General features: G+C 38.4%; 1 protein-coding gene across 9 annotated transcripts in view; it reads left to right on the plus strand.

The window, feature by feature from the left end:
• ppfibp1b (PPFIA binding protein 1b) overlaps positions 1–17,466 on the plus strand; it is a 38,110-nt gene that overhangs the window by 7,752 nt on the left and 12,892 nt on the right. For 4 of the 9 annotated variants that reach the window (XM_088339638.1, XM_088339639.1, XM_088339641.1 and 1 more), the window contains exons 2-15: positions 8,285–8,366; positions 8,844–9,049; positions 10,755–10,844; positions 11,356–11,469; positions 11,554–11,685; positions 11,924–12,016; positions 13,055–13,147; positions 13,734–13,851; positions 14,025–14,057; positions 15,436–15,497; positions 15,598–15,682; positions 15,892–15,965; positions 17,123–17,220; positions 17,383–17,443. In XM_088339638.1, the coding sequence (XP_088195764.1) occupies positions 8,303–8,366; positions 8,844–9,049; positions 10,755–10,844; positions 11,356–11,469; positions 11,554–11,685; positions 11,924–12,016; positions 13,055–13,147; positions 13,734–13,851; positions 14,025–14,057; positions 15,436–15,497; positions 15,598–15,682; positions 15,892–15,965; positions 17,123–17,220; positions 17,383–17,443 (1,323 nt within the window). In that variant the 5' untranslated portion in view covers positions 8,285–8,302. The remainder of the gene's footprint in view (positions 1–8,284; positions 8,367–8,843; positions 9,050–10,754; positions 10,845–11,355; positions 11,470–11,553; positions 11,686–11,923; positions 12,017–13,054; positions 13,148–13,733; positions 13,852–14,024; positions 14,058–15,435; positions 15,498–15,597; positions 15,683–15,891; positions 15,966–17,122; positions 17,221–17,382; positions 17,444–17,466) is intronic. The other 5 variants (XM_088339643.1, XM_088339645.1, XM_088339644.1 and 2 more) reach the window with 3 other exon arrangements.

The following is a 17,466-nucleotide window of genomic DNA, read 5'->3' on the forward strand; positions in this document are numbered from 1 at the left end:
AGTTGCCAAGACTAGAAATAGCTGCTTGTTTTTTCCAGAGCAGGTGACTGCTGGTTTGTGTTTACTGCAAGTGGACTTCAAGTTCACAGCTTGCATCTCAGTCTGTTAGAAGGCAACATCATGAAGAGATGGGATAAGACACTTTTACATGTGGGCTGTTTCTGAAAACCAAGTTAGTGCATATGGTGCTATTAGTAAACATTTATAGCATTGACCTTTTACGAATGTAAAGCGTGTCCATCGAGAGCAAATGAGGGCACCATATCCTCTTAACCTGCTTGGAGTCAAGGTTGACTTGACGCCCTGGCAGGGATCAAACCAACAGCTTGGAGATTAGTGGACAACTGTAGCTACCTAACAGGTCACTTAAAATAGAAGACCTTCCATTGCCTCCAAGTATTTCACACAGATAGTTTGGAAGAAAATCATGTTCCTCATGTACTGAAACAAATGTTCCCAAAAAACCTTCAAAGGAAAATGAAACGGGATTTATGACGAGAAAATTCCTCTCTGCCCAAGCTTTTTTTTTCCTAGTTTTATCCCCAGCTGTGAGCGCGAGTTCTGTAGCTTCTTTTAGCCTCCCAAACAAGAGGCCCTAAAGCATTTTCTTTCATTATGTCCTGAATACAGATCAGAGGCGAACTGGGTCACAGAGAGTTTGAGGAATAGAAGAGTGTTGTCTTTTGGATAACGGGAATACTTGAGCTGTCTTCAACATCTCTTTATATACCTGGAGGGATTGAACTCTGCAGCCACCATAGTGGTCTACAGTCTCTCTTGCCAGATTTCTTTTATTTCTTCTTGTCTTAACATTATGGTTTTTTTTTCCCTTGAAAGCCAGAAAAGCTTGGGATTGATAGCAATCAGTACTTGTTGGCAGGTGTTTTTTCGCATATGTTGTGTACTATGTTTTTTGCACTCCTGGATTTTTGTCATTCTGTCTGTTATTCAGTCACAACACCCGGCCAGTAGAAACAAAACTATATTTTTTGCCTGCTTTGTGTGCTCTAAGCCCTAGTCCAGAGGTCGGAAAACTTTTTGACCCAAAACGCAAAAAAGGCAAGAAAATGTTGTTGTTTATTTTAGAGAGAGCCACACCGTTTATTTCAAGACAATATTCAACCGCCTCGCCAGACCCGCTCTCCGGACAAAAGCTATTTCTTCAGCACATTTTATTTCACTATGTTATGTTTGATGATTTAATAAAATCTATAAAATTATTATAATGTCAGAGCCTATGGCCCATATCGATATAAATATACTGTATCACTTAAAGTGTGCCTATTGTAGTTACTTAAGAGTGTTGAGGCTCATTTTGACTGCCATTTTTGTCTTAAATAACGGTTTCAAAACAAGGTGCAAGCAAAGTTATTTTGTAAAAATGTAAAAAATACTGCAAACGAAGATACCAACATATTTGCTTTCAGTGCAGACGCAAGGGAAGAGTGTGCGCATGACCTGTGTATAGCTCTACCCATTTCTACCACTCACCCAATACAATTGCTCTGGGTCAGGCATGTCTAAAGTTCGACCCAGGGGTGAGTTACGGCCCGTGATCAATTTTTTTCTGGCCCGTTGCCTGCCAGTGATGTTGATCACAGTATAAAATAAATTTCCCCATTTCACCAGATGATAGCTTTGGCCCCTTGGCCACTTTGCCTTTGGCTTTCTATGAGAATTTAAGCCCACCCCATTTCCGACATGGCGACTGTAAATAAGAAAAAGAAAAGTTGACAGTAAAGGCCACCGCTTCCAGGACAAGTGGAAATTGGAGTATTTGTTTCACCCAAATCCAAAAGACTGTGTTTCAAAGAAGTTAATCAAGAGGCACTGCCAGACGTAACATGCTGGCTGCAAAAGGCTAACCGGAAACTAATGCTGTGAAAAGGTGAAGCAACTGGAAGGTGTTTTAACGACACAGCAACGTTTTTTTTCACAAGACCCTTCGATTAGAGTGAAAATGCTACGAGGTTATGACGCTGATCGCCGAGCATTGCAAACCTTTCACGGGTTTTTATTAGATACAGTTCAAAGAATGCCAGGCTGAATAGCCAGCCCTCCCACATTTTAAGCTTGCCAAGTCTGGCCCGCTTTCTGAAAAGTTTAAACACCCCTGCTCAAGGTTTTCTGCTAGGGCTTTTGGGTAAAAACTTTGTTTTTGGTTAAAGTTCACAGCCTCATCAGGGTCTGTTGGTGTGACACCCTGACTGTTAACTGTTTTTAAAATTGTGTCCTATATTTGAGCATCCATACTGTCTCTGCATCACATGTCAGGCGATTGGCTCTAAATGTAACAATATATTAATAGTTGCGCAGGTCCAACTTATTTCCGAGCCCATATATACTCATGAAAAGAGCCATATGTAGCTCGCGAGCCATAGGTTACCGACTCCTGCTCTGTTCTCACACGGTTAGACAATACTGTATAACTTTGTTTTGGAGAATAATACGTTTCAAATTGACAGAAAGCCTAGTTCTTTTTGGTGACGACACTATTGCAGCAATACAATCTAGTTTTGTTGCAGCTTTTTGTCAGAATTGAATATGACATTCAGAGAAGCTATTTTAGGATCAGGAGATGGATTGTGCTTCACTGTAATTAAGCTTTCCTTGAGCCAAAGTCCTTGCACTGGAATATACAAAGACTACAGGCATAGTCTTTGCACTAAGTCAGTGGCGACACATCTTGCATGGATCACAGTTGAGCAACATGTCTGGTCTTGTATTGGAAGCATTTTTGCAAGATGCCATGTGTAGATACACGACCCTCTCTCTTGGCTTGTGATGTTGTCATGATGATGCAAACGTTTTTTTGTTTTTTAATTGTATTGTAAATTTTATTGTTTAGAATCTTGGTTGTTTTAGCTCATCAACTGACAATTGTTTTAATAATGGAAACATTTGTTGATTAATTAGTCCATCAATAATTATGGGTTTCTTTTTAAAACACTCAATATCCATCCCTCTGTTGGAGACGTAGGATTCTATCCTATCAAAAGCAGAAAACGCGCAAATACAATTATTGATTGCGTATGAGTCAAACGTAAAACGAAACCATTCAAATACCATTGAGACAATGCAGATGCACTCTTTCTCTTTATTGCGATGCATCTAATCAGGAGTGTGTATCAGCTAATACCTGTGGGAAATAAAACAAAAGTTAAAAAAAAGTTCTACAGGCAATAAGAAATGATTAACTGCTCAGCTTTCATTGATTAAACCATTATAATTTGGTCCACCAAAATCAATATGAAATAATAAATGAATACTTGATAATAAAAGAATAAAAGATTGATTTAAGTTCCCACTCCATCTTCCTCATCGTCATGTTATGTCAGTGTGATCAAGGACGTGGCGGATTAACACTTGTGATCTAAATCAACACCATCACTGGTTGGTATGTCACTGGCTCTCTTCCTGGTTAGACATCTCTTTTCAAAAATCTCTTTATTTTTTGGTGGGTTTCCCTGGTTGCTCAGTTCATGTGAAGTGGAAAATTCGCTCACAGGAATGCTGAAATAACAGTCTTGCGGATGGTTTCCATCAAGTTTGAATATGTGACCAGTGTTGGCCACTCCCAGGATGTGAGGCAGGCCTTTAAATAAAGGAGGTTTGTGCATGCCGGACATATTTAGACAACACTAAAAAAGTCTCCATTCTAAATATAGTAAAATGGTAGATAATCAAGTAAGTTTAAAGAAGAATAAGTACAGCTCACCCTGTAAAGACAGATTTTTTTTTGTCTGTCAATGAATGGCTGTGGATTTGTGCTTGTCATCGCATGATCATCATGCCTTTCTATTACCAAGGGACAAAGCAGCCACTATTCTCTTCTGGCCGTTGTTCAAGATTGGAACCCAAAAATCTTGACTACACTTGCAAACTGAGTCGCCACTGTGATCTGGGTGGAAAATCATAAGGTCAAAATTTGAGTCTCGTTGATATTCTCAATGCCTTCAGTCAGCATTTTAATTTGATGCCTAATTGTTTGATCATGTTAAAAGTTAAGACACATCGCTTTCTTATCGTCATAATTTTTTAACAACTTATTACAGTAACAGACTACTGAAAATGAGAAAACCGCAGGGCTGGTCATCATAAACAAAGTGTGTACAGTGTTTACATATTTGTATATTGGGTTAATTGCAATTATTTGACTGAGGAATGTACCAGATTTTCAGCATCGCAAATGACCTAAAGTGCAAGAAAAAAAAAACTGACTAAAGGCTTCCGAAAGAACGATATTTGGCTGCTTTTTTTTCATTTTGCACATGAGAAGGGGAAGGAATTTGAGGATGCAGCCATAACAGAAGCTCTGCCAGGTTTTTAACAAGAAATGTTTTAATCCGCTTCTATGTTTTTGTTAGCCGCTAGCCGGGAGTCATTGCACGAAAATAGAATAACGAAATCCAGGCCAACTGAATGAGTGCAGCTTGACCTAGTCTGGCCGGCGCATCGTGGTTCGTTTGGTGGCACGTTTTCAAGAGTTTGGATGATAATGCATGGCTATGTCAAGCAACCTGTAGTTTGGATAAGTGCGTGTTTACTGTATCCTCAAAAAGACCCCTGGGATCAAACTCAGAATCATTCATAAGACGATAGAAAAGTGTCGTGCATCATTTGTTTACGGCCACTGAACAATAACTGATGTGAAAGAAATTTATAAGGAAATAAGATTACATAGGAACTGTTATTAAACCCTAATGTTCCTGTAAAATTTGCCTAAAATACCAATCCAAGACGTACCCAAAGTAAATTGGGTGCTGTTCTTCAACCGTTTGGAGAATATGGATGGTTTTGGTATTTTTTTGAAAGGTTTACTCTGAATTTTTTTCCGAAACTACAATAATCACTACAAGTGCTACTGAGTAATCTAAGTTGGAACACACAGGAATAGTTTTGATTTCACCCCTGAATTTGTTTTTGCAATTACATGGCTGCAAAAGAGTGTAAAATAGGCATCTTAGCTGGAAAAAAGCTGGGACAATAGCATGAAACCTCACCTTGTCCCAGGTCAAATGTGATCCCAATCTAAAAAACTAAACATTGTATTTTACACATTTTTCTAAAGGTATGTCAAACATTTCCAAAAAAGGGCAATTTAGAAACGACCAGGTTACAGCCTTAAAAAAATGTGTATTTTACTTAGGTCAATTTTTAGACACTGTGAAAGAGTTATAAATGTTTGACTTCTCTTTCTAGAAGTCAATGATTTTATACACTTGCGCATTATAATCATGCGTAAAAATTGACCCCAGGTTTCATTTACGATCGTTTATTTTTGGCTTTAATTTCAATAAAACCCGTAAAACTGTATAAAATTACTTTGGGGATTTCATTGGCTAACCAATATGTCAATCAAGATTTGACTCAGTCACTATTGGCGAAAGACCTTTGAGTCCAAAGTAGGTCATGGTGTTTTTTTCAATACAGGCCCATATTGGCTTGTCACATTTCCCTAAGGACCGTGAAAAAAAGCCTGCAATTGGCTGAGCGTAATGTCAATCAAAAGGTCAGAGGCTATATCGTAAATCATCTGACGAGCCTGTTTATTTTTAAAGGGGTGTTATGGAGCCGTACGAACAGATTACAACAAAGATCGTCGAACAATACAGGAATGCTTAAAGGCGGGTTTTTTTTTTAAATCTGTCGGCATTATTGTGTGGTTTGGTGTAAAAAAAACTACACGCTTGGATTCACTGGACTCTTGAATTATGAGCATGACCATGTTTGCGGCGAATCGTGAGTGGAGTTTCACAGCACTTTTGGATGATTTATACCGGCGTTATAGTTTTCGGGTATCTTGTTTCAGACTGATCTTGATGTTTCTGTGATGAGTATATTTTGAAATCTCTTGAATCACAAGAATTTAAGCTTTCAAATGACATGTGGCATTACATATTTCAGTGACTGTTGACATCGGGAAGACACGACTTTGTTTATCAACAGCTCGGGCCAGCAGGCCGTCAGAACGTTAAGGGGTTAAGGAACTGGTCCAGCTCAATGCGCAAGTAATGCAAATATTTGAAATTCACACAGCTTTACTTGAACTGTCTTGATTATTAATCGTGGTTTATGGATCCCTTAATAGCCCGAGTATTCGGGGCACCACTGAGGATGCTACTCTGAAAAGCTTTCTCCAATGCTGATGTTTCCTGGCTTGTTCTCAGGTCGTGGCAAAGTTGGCACATGTCCTTTTCCGGGGTTGGGCAGGGTACATTACTTTAACTGGATTACTTTCAATTACTTTTAGATGACTCCAATACCAAATATGCTAATAAAAGACAAAATAAACTAAATATGAATAAAATGATGTTCCATGTATTCCGTTACTTCCCAAGCCTTTAGTAATTTTATTCATATTTAGTTTATTTTGTCTTATATAAGCATATTTGGTATTGGAGTAATCCAAAAGGAATTGAAAGTAATCCAGTTAAAGTAACCCTACCCAACTCTGTCCATTTCTTGATTTCGGGTAGAGAGCACATACGTTCGTTGTACATCCGTGCTTCAATATGATTGGCTCGCTACTTCCTGAAATGCGTACATGTAACAGCCTATCATTTTCAAAAACATTTTGGGTCAGATTTTAGGTTGCAAAGAAGTTAATAGAATTAAATTAATGTTCTTTATAAGAAACCATTGCTTTATTTATCTGATCATATCGTAGAGGTGGGAAATTCCGCCTCGTATTAGAGAACCAGCTCAGCTCAGTGAAAACCGTTTCACATTTCGGCTCCCAACCGTTTCTTGAGGTCCTTTTCTTTTTTGTTCAAAATTATACATTCGTTTTTTATTTATAAATTAAACATTTAGTTCACGGATCCCGTAACTGCCTGTGGTGTCTGCGTACCACTGAGGATGCAATTCTGGACAGATTTCTCCTGTGCTGAAGGTTCCTGCCTGGTCTGTTTTTGGGTCGTGACAATGTTGGCACCTGTCCAATTCTTAAAAAGGACTTTAAAAAGGGAAAGCATTTTTGACGGGGGAACAGATGAATGGTAGTTAAACCTAAATATGCTATTACCCCTGTGAAAAACTTCTTCGATGCCACCTTTGCAAGTACTTGGGTCATTTTTTAAGGATAATCTTAGCTTGGTTGTTAGTTTGGTCTGAAGCAGCTAGCTGTAGAGAATAAATCACCATGGTAACTGAGTAGAGCGGAATTAAACATTCTTTCATGCAACCGACTTGAGGCTAAATTCAACTGAAATAACAAACATGATCCCTTTCCTTGGTTTTGATTAATATGCCTGGACTTTGACAAATGTTCACATGCCAACATAAAAAAGATAACTTATTACGGTTGCGCTGTTTGAATTTGTGAACTTATACTTTGTGTGTGACATTCATCCATTTGTGCCCAAAGTCTATTGGCTGGAGCTAAGCTTTGTGTGGAGAGATTTTTATTGGGGAATAAGTTGGTGTTCCACATTGGTTGCATTATCATCACAAGTTCCCTCATCCCCTTCTCTTGTTATTCCTGTCCTTTAGAAGCCAAAATGCCCGTAAAATATGTACCATAAAATTCAGACTATAAGGCGCACCTGATTATAAACCGCACCCAGTACATTTAAAAGGAAAAAACATTTAAGCCGCGTGTGCCCACATTGAAACATGAGATATTTACAAAGAAATACTGTACACAGGAGTTTTAATAATATACACTACCGCCGGACTTTTGATAAAAAAGTACGTGTCTGTACGACAAGTTATTTTTCATTGTAACCAGCCACTTTAAATACTATGAAATTAATTGCATTATTTGATGCAACAGTTTTAATTTTCCTGTATTGTTTTGTTTTAAATGCCTTTTTGTCTTTTCATGATGATTTAATAAATAAAACAGTAAAAATCTTCTAATGGCTGCTAATTGTTTATCATTTTATATTGTACTTTTTTAGCAAGTAGGTGATTTTTCTGTTTCCTGTGTTTTGTTTTCGGCCCAAAATTTTCATTTCTGTACATTCCTAATTTGATTTATTGTATCTGTTTGTGCTGTTGTAGTTAAAGGTAATCTGTCTTGCAAGCGACCATTGACAGTGGATCTAAACTTTATCAAAACAAACTTGACAGAGGATACCTGCAGTATAGTTACACAATAAAAAGACTAGTTAATAATTTATTAGATGTTTATCTTTTCTATGTTGCAAAAGAGGTAATTAATTGTGTTGTTTGAACATTAAATGAATGCACAGTTACACCCACAAAACTTTTTGTTTTGTAGAATCAGTGCATCCTTTACACAAACTCACTTATTATTTTTGTTTTTGTCTTTTTGCAGTTTTTTTTGCGTTTGAAGATGATGGCGGATGCCAGCGACATGTTGGCAGCTGCTCTTGAGCAGATGGATGGCATTATCGCAGGTTTGTGTCAGTTGATACTGCCTAATCAGTTTTAAAAGGGCACTATGGAAATGACAAGCTTCTGCTGAGCTCCACTTTCTTTGGAGAGCGATGACTATGAAAAAAGCACAATCCAGCCTTCATTTGAAGTTGTAGTTTTGATGCGCTTGTGTTGACACTATTCAGCCATGCTCACAAGAACGTCTTGTTCAGCAATGTACTGTCACTGCTTGTCACTGGAGCAACTGACGTCATTGCTTCTTAGTGCCAACCATATTACCGATGGATCTTTGACGAGGAAATCATTTAATAATTTCTTGGTGGATTCCGGCCAATTGCAGATAAATTATAGCCTCATTAGAAGATAATTTGCTAGTGTGACATAATGCAGTTAAAGATCTCAGTAGAATACTCGGCACTTAATCCAGTCTTTTGGTATCCAATGCTGTCTCGAGTTTTCCCTATTTGCTATACATATAACATGTTTTTCTTTGTTAGGATCCAAGGCTCTTGACTACTCTAATGGGTTGTTTGACTGCCAGTCACCCAGCTCTCCTTTCATGGGGAATTTGCGAGCTCTTCACCTATTGGAAGACCTTCGAGGCATTCTCGAACTGCTGGACAATGACGGCCGGAACAGTCTTCGCTGCCAGATCCCCGACTCTACAGCTGAAAGTCTTGTCGAGTGGCTGCAGGGTCGCTTGGTGAGTGTGTCCAAATTGTGCATGGAATCTTCACAACAGTATCTTAACTACTATTGTTACGATGTACCGATTTTTTTTCATTGCACTCTTATTACCGTAAATTCCGGACTATAAGCCACTACTTTTTTCCCAAACGTTCAACCCTGCGGCTTATTCAGTGATGCGGCCAATTTATGTGATTTTTCCAACGGCCGCCAGCGGCGCTCGAGTACAAATAGTAAGATTTAGACCGCTGGAATGTATGCACCGAGGAAGACTGCAACTTATTAGCTTGTGCACAAATTAAATTATCGTAAACTTACCCTCATCATGCAAATTGCAAAGTGAAAGGCACATGACGCAGCTTTCAAGCTAAAAGCGATCGAGCAATCCGATAGGAAGGAAACAGAGCTATTGCACGTAAACCTTACTTTGCGAGCGTGTTGCTAGCGTGTTTTGGAACAAGGGAGCGTGGGACAACGTCTATATGACAAAGTTTCTTTCCGATTTTGAGGAAGACGACTTTGATGGCGTCAGTTATAAGGAAAAAGCGGGCTGACGGGAAGTGGAGTAAAGGTGAGACGTGTTTTTCGACGCAGCAGACAATAGTGGATATATATTTTTACCACCCTTACCTTTGGAAATATAGACTTTTTTTCCTTGGATTACTTTCAACGGGACCCGGACTCTGCAGGTCTGCATCAAACCTTAAGTACCGGTATCATTTTCCGTTCATTTTGCTGGCTGTGGGTTTTGGACTGTGTACTTTGTATTCAGTTACAATCGCGGGACTCAAAGTCGGGTTTGGGTTTCTTTTGGTTTTGTGTTACATGTTTTAATGTGGGCGCATGCGGCTTATATACAGGTGCGGCTTGTGTAAGTACAAAAGCGGTTGTCCTCTTAAAATGTGGGTGCGGCTTATAATCAGGTGCGCTCTATAGTCCAGAATTTACGGTATAACGTTGGCAAGTCTCTAAGCATTATGTTGTAAATATTTTTGACTGTTTATCCTGGCAGTCTTTCATCCTATTTTTTCCCTTAATTATGTGTTTACTCTGAAGCTCCAAGCCTAATCTCCTTGCATACAATGTTTCACTATGTTGTTATTAATACCAATAAAGACAATTCAATTCAACAACAGTTCATATCAGTGACAAAAGAAATTAATTTATGCAAAATGGCTCCTGTCCTACATTATGACGTGAGTGTCAGAAGGCTTTTAATTATATGGTTGTTTTATGGTGGCCCTTTGTTAAATACAAACATACTGTATTGCAATCTATATTTATTTTGCATGTTTGCACATTATGCTGCCAAGGTTCTTTCATCTAAAAAACTGACACAATTCATTGTGGCAACAACCAGGTTGTTTGCTAAGTGGAAACATAACTGCACTATTTGCCAAAGTCCCTCAGAATGCACAAACTTTTATCTTTGGCACAAGAAAATGCAGATTCTGGGGCGGATCTGAATTGTCTTTTGGCAAAGGGATGGCTCACAGCCAGTTCCATGCAATTTTTGTTTCATGCTGTAACTCACTCTTCCAGCAGTCTCAATGTAAGGGTTTCACTTAGCCATTTGAGGTCTTGATTTGTTTAATCACCGTAAGACCATGTCTTCTTTCTTTTCTGTCAGAACTTTCCACGTTTTTTTTGCTGTAGGCCTATTTAATAACTAATCAAAGTACATAGGAGTAAATAATCCCTGTTGTCTTCTGTCCTTGTAGTCCAACGGGCATCTCTCTTTGGGCGGGGGGGACCAGTACCAGGAAAGGCTTAATCGACTTGAGAGTGATAAGGAGTCTTTGGTGCTTCAGGTAAGAACAGGGCATACAAATACTTGGGTTGAATTTCATTTTATACCGATCTCTACTCTGCACTTATAGAAGGCTTCTGGTAAACAGCCAATGCACTTTTTTCTACTTCACAATTGTTTTTAAAGTAAAAATGGAGGATAATGGTATTTCGCCCCTCCCAAAAAAAAAAAGAAATCTGAAAACGTTGCTAATGTAAATGCCAATGAGTTCTCAGTACCTGCACTCGCTGTGGTTCAGATACACTGGGTAATAAACAAACATCACTCAAGTAAGACATTTGCAAACTACTTTCTCAACCTTTTTTAGGTTCAATTTTTTGGCATGAAAATAGAATTCGTGGCATGTAATCGCCCCAATTAGTAAGCCAGGAAAATTTATGTTTTCGTTTTATTTATTTTCTCGTGTTCACATCAGAACGTTTAGTACTGACTTTGTGTACCTATCCCTAACAAAGACATGCGTCCCCCTAAGTTTTTTAAAGGCAGTTGACTTTCTGTCCTGTTGCATGCAGGTCAGCGTGCTAACGGACCAAGTGGACGCTCAAGGTGAAAAAATCCGAGATCTTGACCTTTGTTTAGATGAACACAGGGAGAAGCTCAACACAACCGAGGAGATGTTACAGCAGGTGACCTTTGAAGTCACAATCAATAATGTGGTCTAAAATGCCTAGCAATACTGACATTGATCATTTTCTCATATTTTCATGTAGGAACTCCTCTGTCGAACCGCCCTAGAGAATCAAAAGCTTGAGTTGGTTTCAGAATTGTCCAACCTTAAGTTGAAACTGAATTCCTTGCAGAAAGAGAGGCTTGACTTTGATGAACGATTTCGGGACAGCGAGGTAGAATGTATACACTTTCTTCAAGTATAATCACATGTCATTGTTATCTACACTAATACAGTTGCTTTCGCAAATAAAAATTAAGATGTCCACAAGTCTATTAGATTTGTTATAATTCAAGGCTATTATTTAATATTTTTGGCACTTTGAGACAAACATATTTTAGCCAGATCTTCAAAATCACCCAGCTTATTTGTAGTCTTTGAATGAACGAGTTTACTCAAAATTCTTCTTACAGGATTTAATCCTGGAGATTAACGAACTGCGGTACAGATTGACTGAGCTCGAGAATGAAAAGCAACAGTATGAAAAGCAACTCAAAACAACTAAGGTGAGTTGTTACAATAAAAGCCTCGAAGCTTTGAAAAAATGAAATTCAATGTTACTAATTTGCATTTGTTATGCATGCACTTTACTCGCTCCTTTTCTCTATTTCCTTCTGGTAATATTCTGTAGTAATCACTTTATTACAAGAATATTCAGAATGATTCATCATTCTGGGGGATCGGGGCAGCACGGTGCGGAGGTCCAGGGTTCAATTCCAGCTACCACTGCCTCCCCATGTGGAGTTTGCATGTCCTCCCCGTGCCTTTGTGGGTTTCCTCCTGGCACTCGGGTTTCCTCTCACATTCCATAGAACATGCATCTCAGGTGAATTGGCTGGTCCAAATTGTCCCTAGGTGTGAATGAGCAAGTGAATTGTCTGTCTTCGTGTGCCCTGAAACTGGCTGGCAACCAATTCAGGGTGTCCGCTTCCCACTGCCCGAAGTTGGCTAACGTTTATCAATTGTCTTTTTTTTAATCGAGTGATATACTTTGGTGGCAACATGGAGTGACCACAATGACCCAATTATCAAAATGATGATGTGGTTTCAGCCTGGCCTTCTAGAGCAGACGCATGTCTTAGGTCTACTCATAATACACCTAGCAACTTTGGACGGAGACATTTACTTTGGACCATGGGAAAGTGTTAATTTAATAAGAAGTGTCTGTCCAACGAACATTTTTTTCCATGACTAAAAGCTATGCCATGTAATGTGCAAAAGAAAAGATGTATTGTGTGCAAGAATGAGTTTTTTGTTTTGATTTGTTTTTTCACTTGTGTTTTTTTTTTTTTTTTTTTGTCAACCCGGTCTTAAATTTGATTTTAAAAGGCAGTGAAAAAGTCTTAAGTCTCGAGTTTAACTTTCCTTAAGGTTCAGGAACCTTGTATATCATAAATTGTCTTTTGCTGGAAAAGGCTAACATCTGGTTATTTTGCTCTACAACGTGGTGTATATCGCCATACCACCCGACGGTCTCTTGTGTGTCTCTTTTACGCTCTTGCAAATTATCTCTCATTGTTTTAATTTTCCTTCTTTGCTGCTAGTCTTTAATGGCCAAGCTTTCTAGCCAGAAAATCAAAATGGGCCAGATGCAGTATGAGAAACAGAGGAAGGAGCACAAACTGCAGGCTCTGAAGGTTTGCGTTTCCCAGGATCACTGTTGTGTCTGCTGTATCATTATCGGTTTGGCCTCTCCCTTCCTTCAGCTCCACCTCTTCTTTTTTCTTTCTTTAAGGATGTCAAACAGTCTCAGTTGCCTTGCCATCCCCCTTTTCAAGTTTTGTTTTAACTCTTTAACTAGAGGTTCAGAGTACTGTCAGAAAAGGACATTCCAGACATTAACCAGACATTAATTGAAAAAAAAAAGTTTAACTTCCCATGCTGTACTTTTTTGCCTGCTTTTTACCCTTAATATTTGTGCTGAAGATGTGTGCTGTATTGTTCTTATGTTTAGCTGAGGCCAGCCAGTGCTCACTGCTCCCACCCTATACACACATTACTTCCAGAAAAGGGTGACTGACTCTCTTTCTTATTTGGAATCTTCTCTGTTCACTTGAAATAATTTCATTAAGTTTGTGAATAAGAATGATGAGAACAGAACCCCAATTTTAACCTTGCTTGCTTTTTAAATATTGGTGAAACCCTTGTTGTGTTGCACTCTATTGTGTGGCGTTACTTGTGTGTTTAACTGCAATATATCTTAAGTGTCCATGCGTTTGACAGGATGAGCTCACTATACTCAGAAGGCAGCTGGAGGGCAAATATGGCGAGATGGGCAGAGTGCAGGATGAGACAGGCTCCAAAACTGTGACATCAACCAGCACAGATCCTTCAGAGAGAGGTGGGAAATTCGCTTTAGTCATCATGTGGGCATGCAAGACGTGTAATTTACAGTGGTTACGATGTCCTTGAATAGCCAAGGAAATGTGGTCCTTTTGTTTGTTTATAGAAGTCACAACTGACTGCAAACTCTATTTTGTTTCCCCTATTATGTTCCTCTTTATTTTTATCCAGATGAAACTCTTAGAAAGAGGCTGAAAGAAAAACGTAAGAGGGTTTGCTTCTGTTCATTTTTGCACTCATCTCACTTGTGTTTGCATGAATGAGCATGAGCCATGTGAACTCTGCTTGTCCATTACTGTATTTGCCCATCAGAGCGCTATTATGTGCCCTGTGAACATCAAAACCCGGATCATCTGTGTTGTTTTTATACAGCTATGAACCCAAACCAAACAAGCATCATCCAGTGTTAATATTTAAGCTTGTACAGCGACAAGTCCTGTTTGCTTTGTTTTTTGACATGAATGAGGAATGAAATGTGTTTGTAACCTTTCAGTCTGTTCGCTCATCCCTCTGTCTCAACCCCTGTTGCCAAGAGGACCCCATTCTCCTGAAAACACTTCTTGCTCACACCAGTGATCAATCCCTGTCCTGCTAACCAATGTTGCTGTTGTGGTCAACGATGTGTGACATTGTTTGAATGTGACCATATTTGTCCCTTTCCTGTCACTGATCTGCTGCTAAAGATTTTTAACCGTATTCATCGCAATGATCATTGGAATGGATCTTTTCATTTACTTATTTTCTTGCATTATATATTTCAAATTGTATAGCAACTATAAAATTCTTTATCCAATTAAGTTCAATTTTAATTAAAGTTCTATTATGACATTGTAGGGTTCTTGATAAGATAAGGAAATCCTTTATTCGTCCCACTATGGGGACATTTCTTTTGTTACAGCAGTAAGACAGTAAATAATGAATAACAGCTAGAATTTGAACAGTATAAACAAGTAAGAAAACAAAGGGAGAAAAAAAAGCTTTTTCTTGAAAAATAAAGGGAAACACATTCGTTCTGAGAGAATGCAGTGTTTTATACGAGAACACGTTGGAATTTCAGCGGGACATATTTTTTTCCCCCACCTCTATATCTGGCTTCTTGCACAACTGACCCGGAAGTACACTGACACTTGGGGGAAATAAACCCCTCACAATAGCAATCCTTGCGAGGGAATGATTTATTTGTGTGTGTGTTTGTTAAGGCAATGTAAAGTTTTGTGCAAGGCCAGGCATCTATTTTTTGGTTCGTGTTACTTGGATTTCTAAAGGATGCCAAGCTGTATACAGTATTAGTTGCCCCCCGCCCCAACCCCTCTCAGGTAATACTCTAGTGTTGCTTTTGCAATTTTTCTTCCTCTAGTTTTTCTACCGAACCCACTTTTTCTGCAAGCCCTGCTTCTTTATTTACTGAAATACACCTTTGCCCACCATTAAAAAATAAAAAAAATCCCACAATAAAATCCCAATAATATGTGATTTTTCAGTAGATTGTAGAGGTGTATACTTGCATCCTGTGTTGCAGTTGATTGCTCGTTCCAACAACGCTGACTTTGAAAGTGTCTTAAGTACTATTGTTTTTCACCAGATGTGGAAGTGCAACGAATGAAGAAAGCAGTTGAATCATTGACTGTAGCCAATGAGCAGAAGGTACACATTTTTCCTCCCAATTACGTTATCTGAGCGCCTGCACAACATTGCATTTTACTCTGTTTTAGTTACAATAACCAAGTTTTTTTTTTTTTTGCAGGACCAGAAGATTGAGGAACTAAAGCAGTCATTAATGAGGTTCAAGAAAGTCCAGGATATGGTGATGTCAGTTCAAGGAAAAAAAGGTCAGATATCTTTTCATAAGTATTTTCTTATCACAACTCCAATATAAGAAAATGTTGTTCTAGCTCTGTACAAAATCTTCCATACTTACATCACCATACTTTGTGGTCTTATGCTTAGAGTGATGCCCAGTAAACACACAGATTATTCCATAACATCAATTGGTAACATGACATGTCTTTCCACTGTACCTGTTTTCATTTTTTTACAGAAAATGATGTTTCGTCCTCAAACCAATTCTGTGTAGACACAGATAGTGAGTGGCAGAGGAAGAACACGGATGAGGTTTGTTCTGATAATAATAATGTGAGCAATAATTGTGTGTGTATAGGCTTACTGCATAGGGGTCAAAAACGTATGGCTCGTTAGCCAGATGTGGGTCTGTTTGTGAGTATATCTGGCTCAAAGATATGATTCACTATTGTAACGCATTTAGGCCGAGAGTGAAACACTGCATTTTTAACACTAGTGGCAGGGTACTGTCGCGCTTGTCAACATTTAAGGCTAATAAGAAGAAATGTAATTTGAATCTTTTTTCCCTGTCTTTTAGCCAATAAGATGCATCACAATACTGCCTTTTTACCCTTCCCTGGATAATTTGTCAAGCGTAAAGTTTGCGCAAGTTATGAAAAAAATGAGATATCAACAGGATTGTGGTCTTTTGACACAAATGTGTACATTTCAAAGATGTCAAAGATTCACGTTTATAAAACAGAACGGAGGACAAATAATGACCACTCGATTCCCAAATGTGATGACTCCCCATAGCTGCACGTGAGGCTTTCGTATCCTTCTCAGTTGCAGTATTTAGTGACATTTATACGAAATAACTCTGTTCCCATCTTGTTTTGAGGCCATTACTCACGACCAAAATTTAGGGAAAAATGAACTTCAAAGATCTAGAGTAACTGTGTGGGAGACACATTTTAAGTGGGATATTTTTTTATTCAGGCATTATTTTTTTTTTTTTTTTTTTTTTCAAATCATTAACTATCACTCGAAAATGAAATGCGTGGAAGAATTTGCCTTTATCCGGAGGTTTTTATTGAATTTTGCCCAAAATATATGGTGTGCCTCTCCAAAAACTCACAAATTTTCCTTTCATGGCTTTTTGAGTCAGAAAGGTTCCTGACCCCTGGCTGTACTGTATGTTTGTTTTTTGTGTCCGGTTTGTTATAGTAATTAAAAAGCAGTATATTTATGCTATGATAGCTTTTTTAAGTTCTCACATTTCTATTGAGATGCCAAAATCACACTGAATAAGGTCTTCTTTCAATTATGTGTCCATTTTTTCATTTATTTGGAATTATCCTAATACATTTGACTTAATTTGCAGTTTATGCTGGGGTCCCTTTAAAGAAAGATGACAAAGGGTTTGAATCTTATTCAATGTGTGTTTTGGATAGTCTCTTGTTTTCATTTTGTCATTATCTTCTGTGCAGCTGGAAATCCTCAATATGCTGTGTGAGAATGGTTCACCCTCATCCAGCCCTTCTCACACTCACCAAGCCACAGAATCTGCAGCTTCAGATATAGAAAGGTAAAAGAATTGTACAAGTAAGTACACCATGCTCAAGCTGAAGTAAAATATGTTTTGTCTTTCAAAGCTAAGACACTTTTTACCAGCATTTATTTTGCGACACAGTTATGCCTCAAACTATGTCTCTATGCAATGCCAACTCTGATCCAATACTCATTCCAGCTGCCAAGAAATAAGCCAGCCTGTCAGCAATGAATTCATAGAAAGGAACAAAAATGAGAAGGTAAGACAAAATCCAGTAATTTG

The sequence above is a fragment of the Urocampus carinirostris genome, chromosome 7, assembly GCF_059441175.1.
Source record: "Urocampus carinirostris isolate Australia breed hairy pipefish chromosome 7, RoL_Ucar_1.0, whole genome shotgun sequence".
Classification (NCBI taxonomy): Eukaryota; Metazoa; Chordata; class Actinopteri; order Syngnathiformes; family Syngnathidae; genus Urocampus; species Urocampus carinirostris.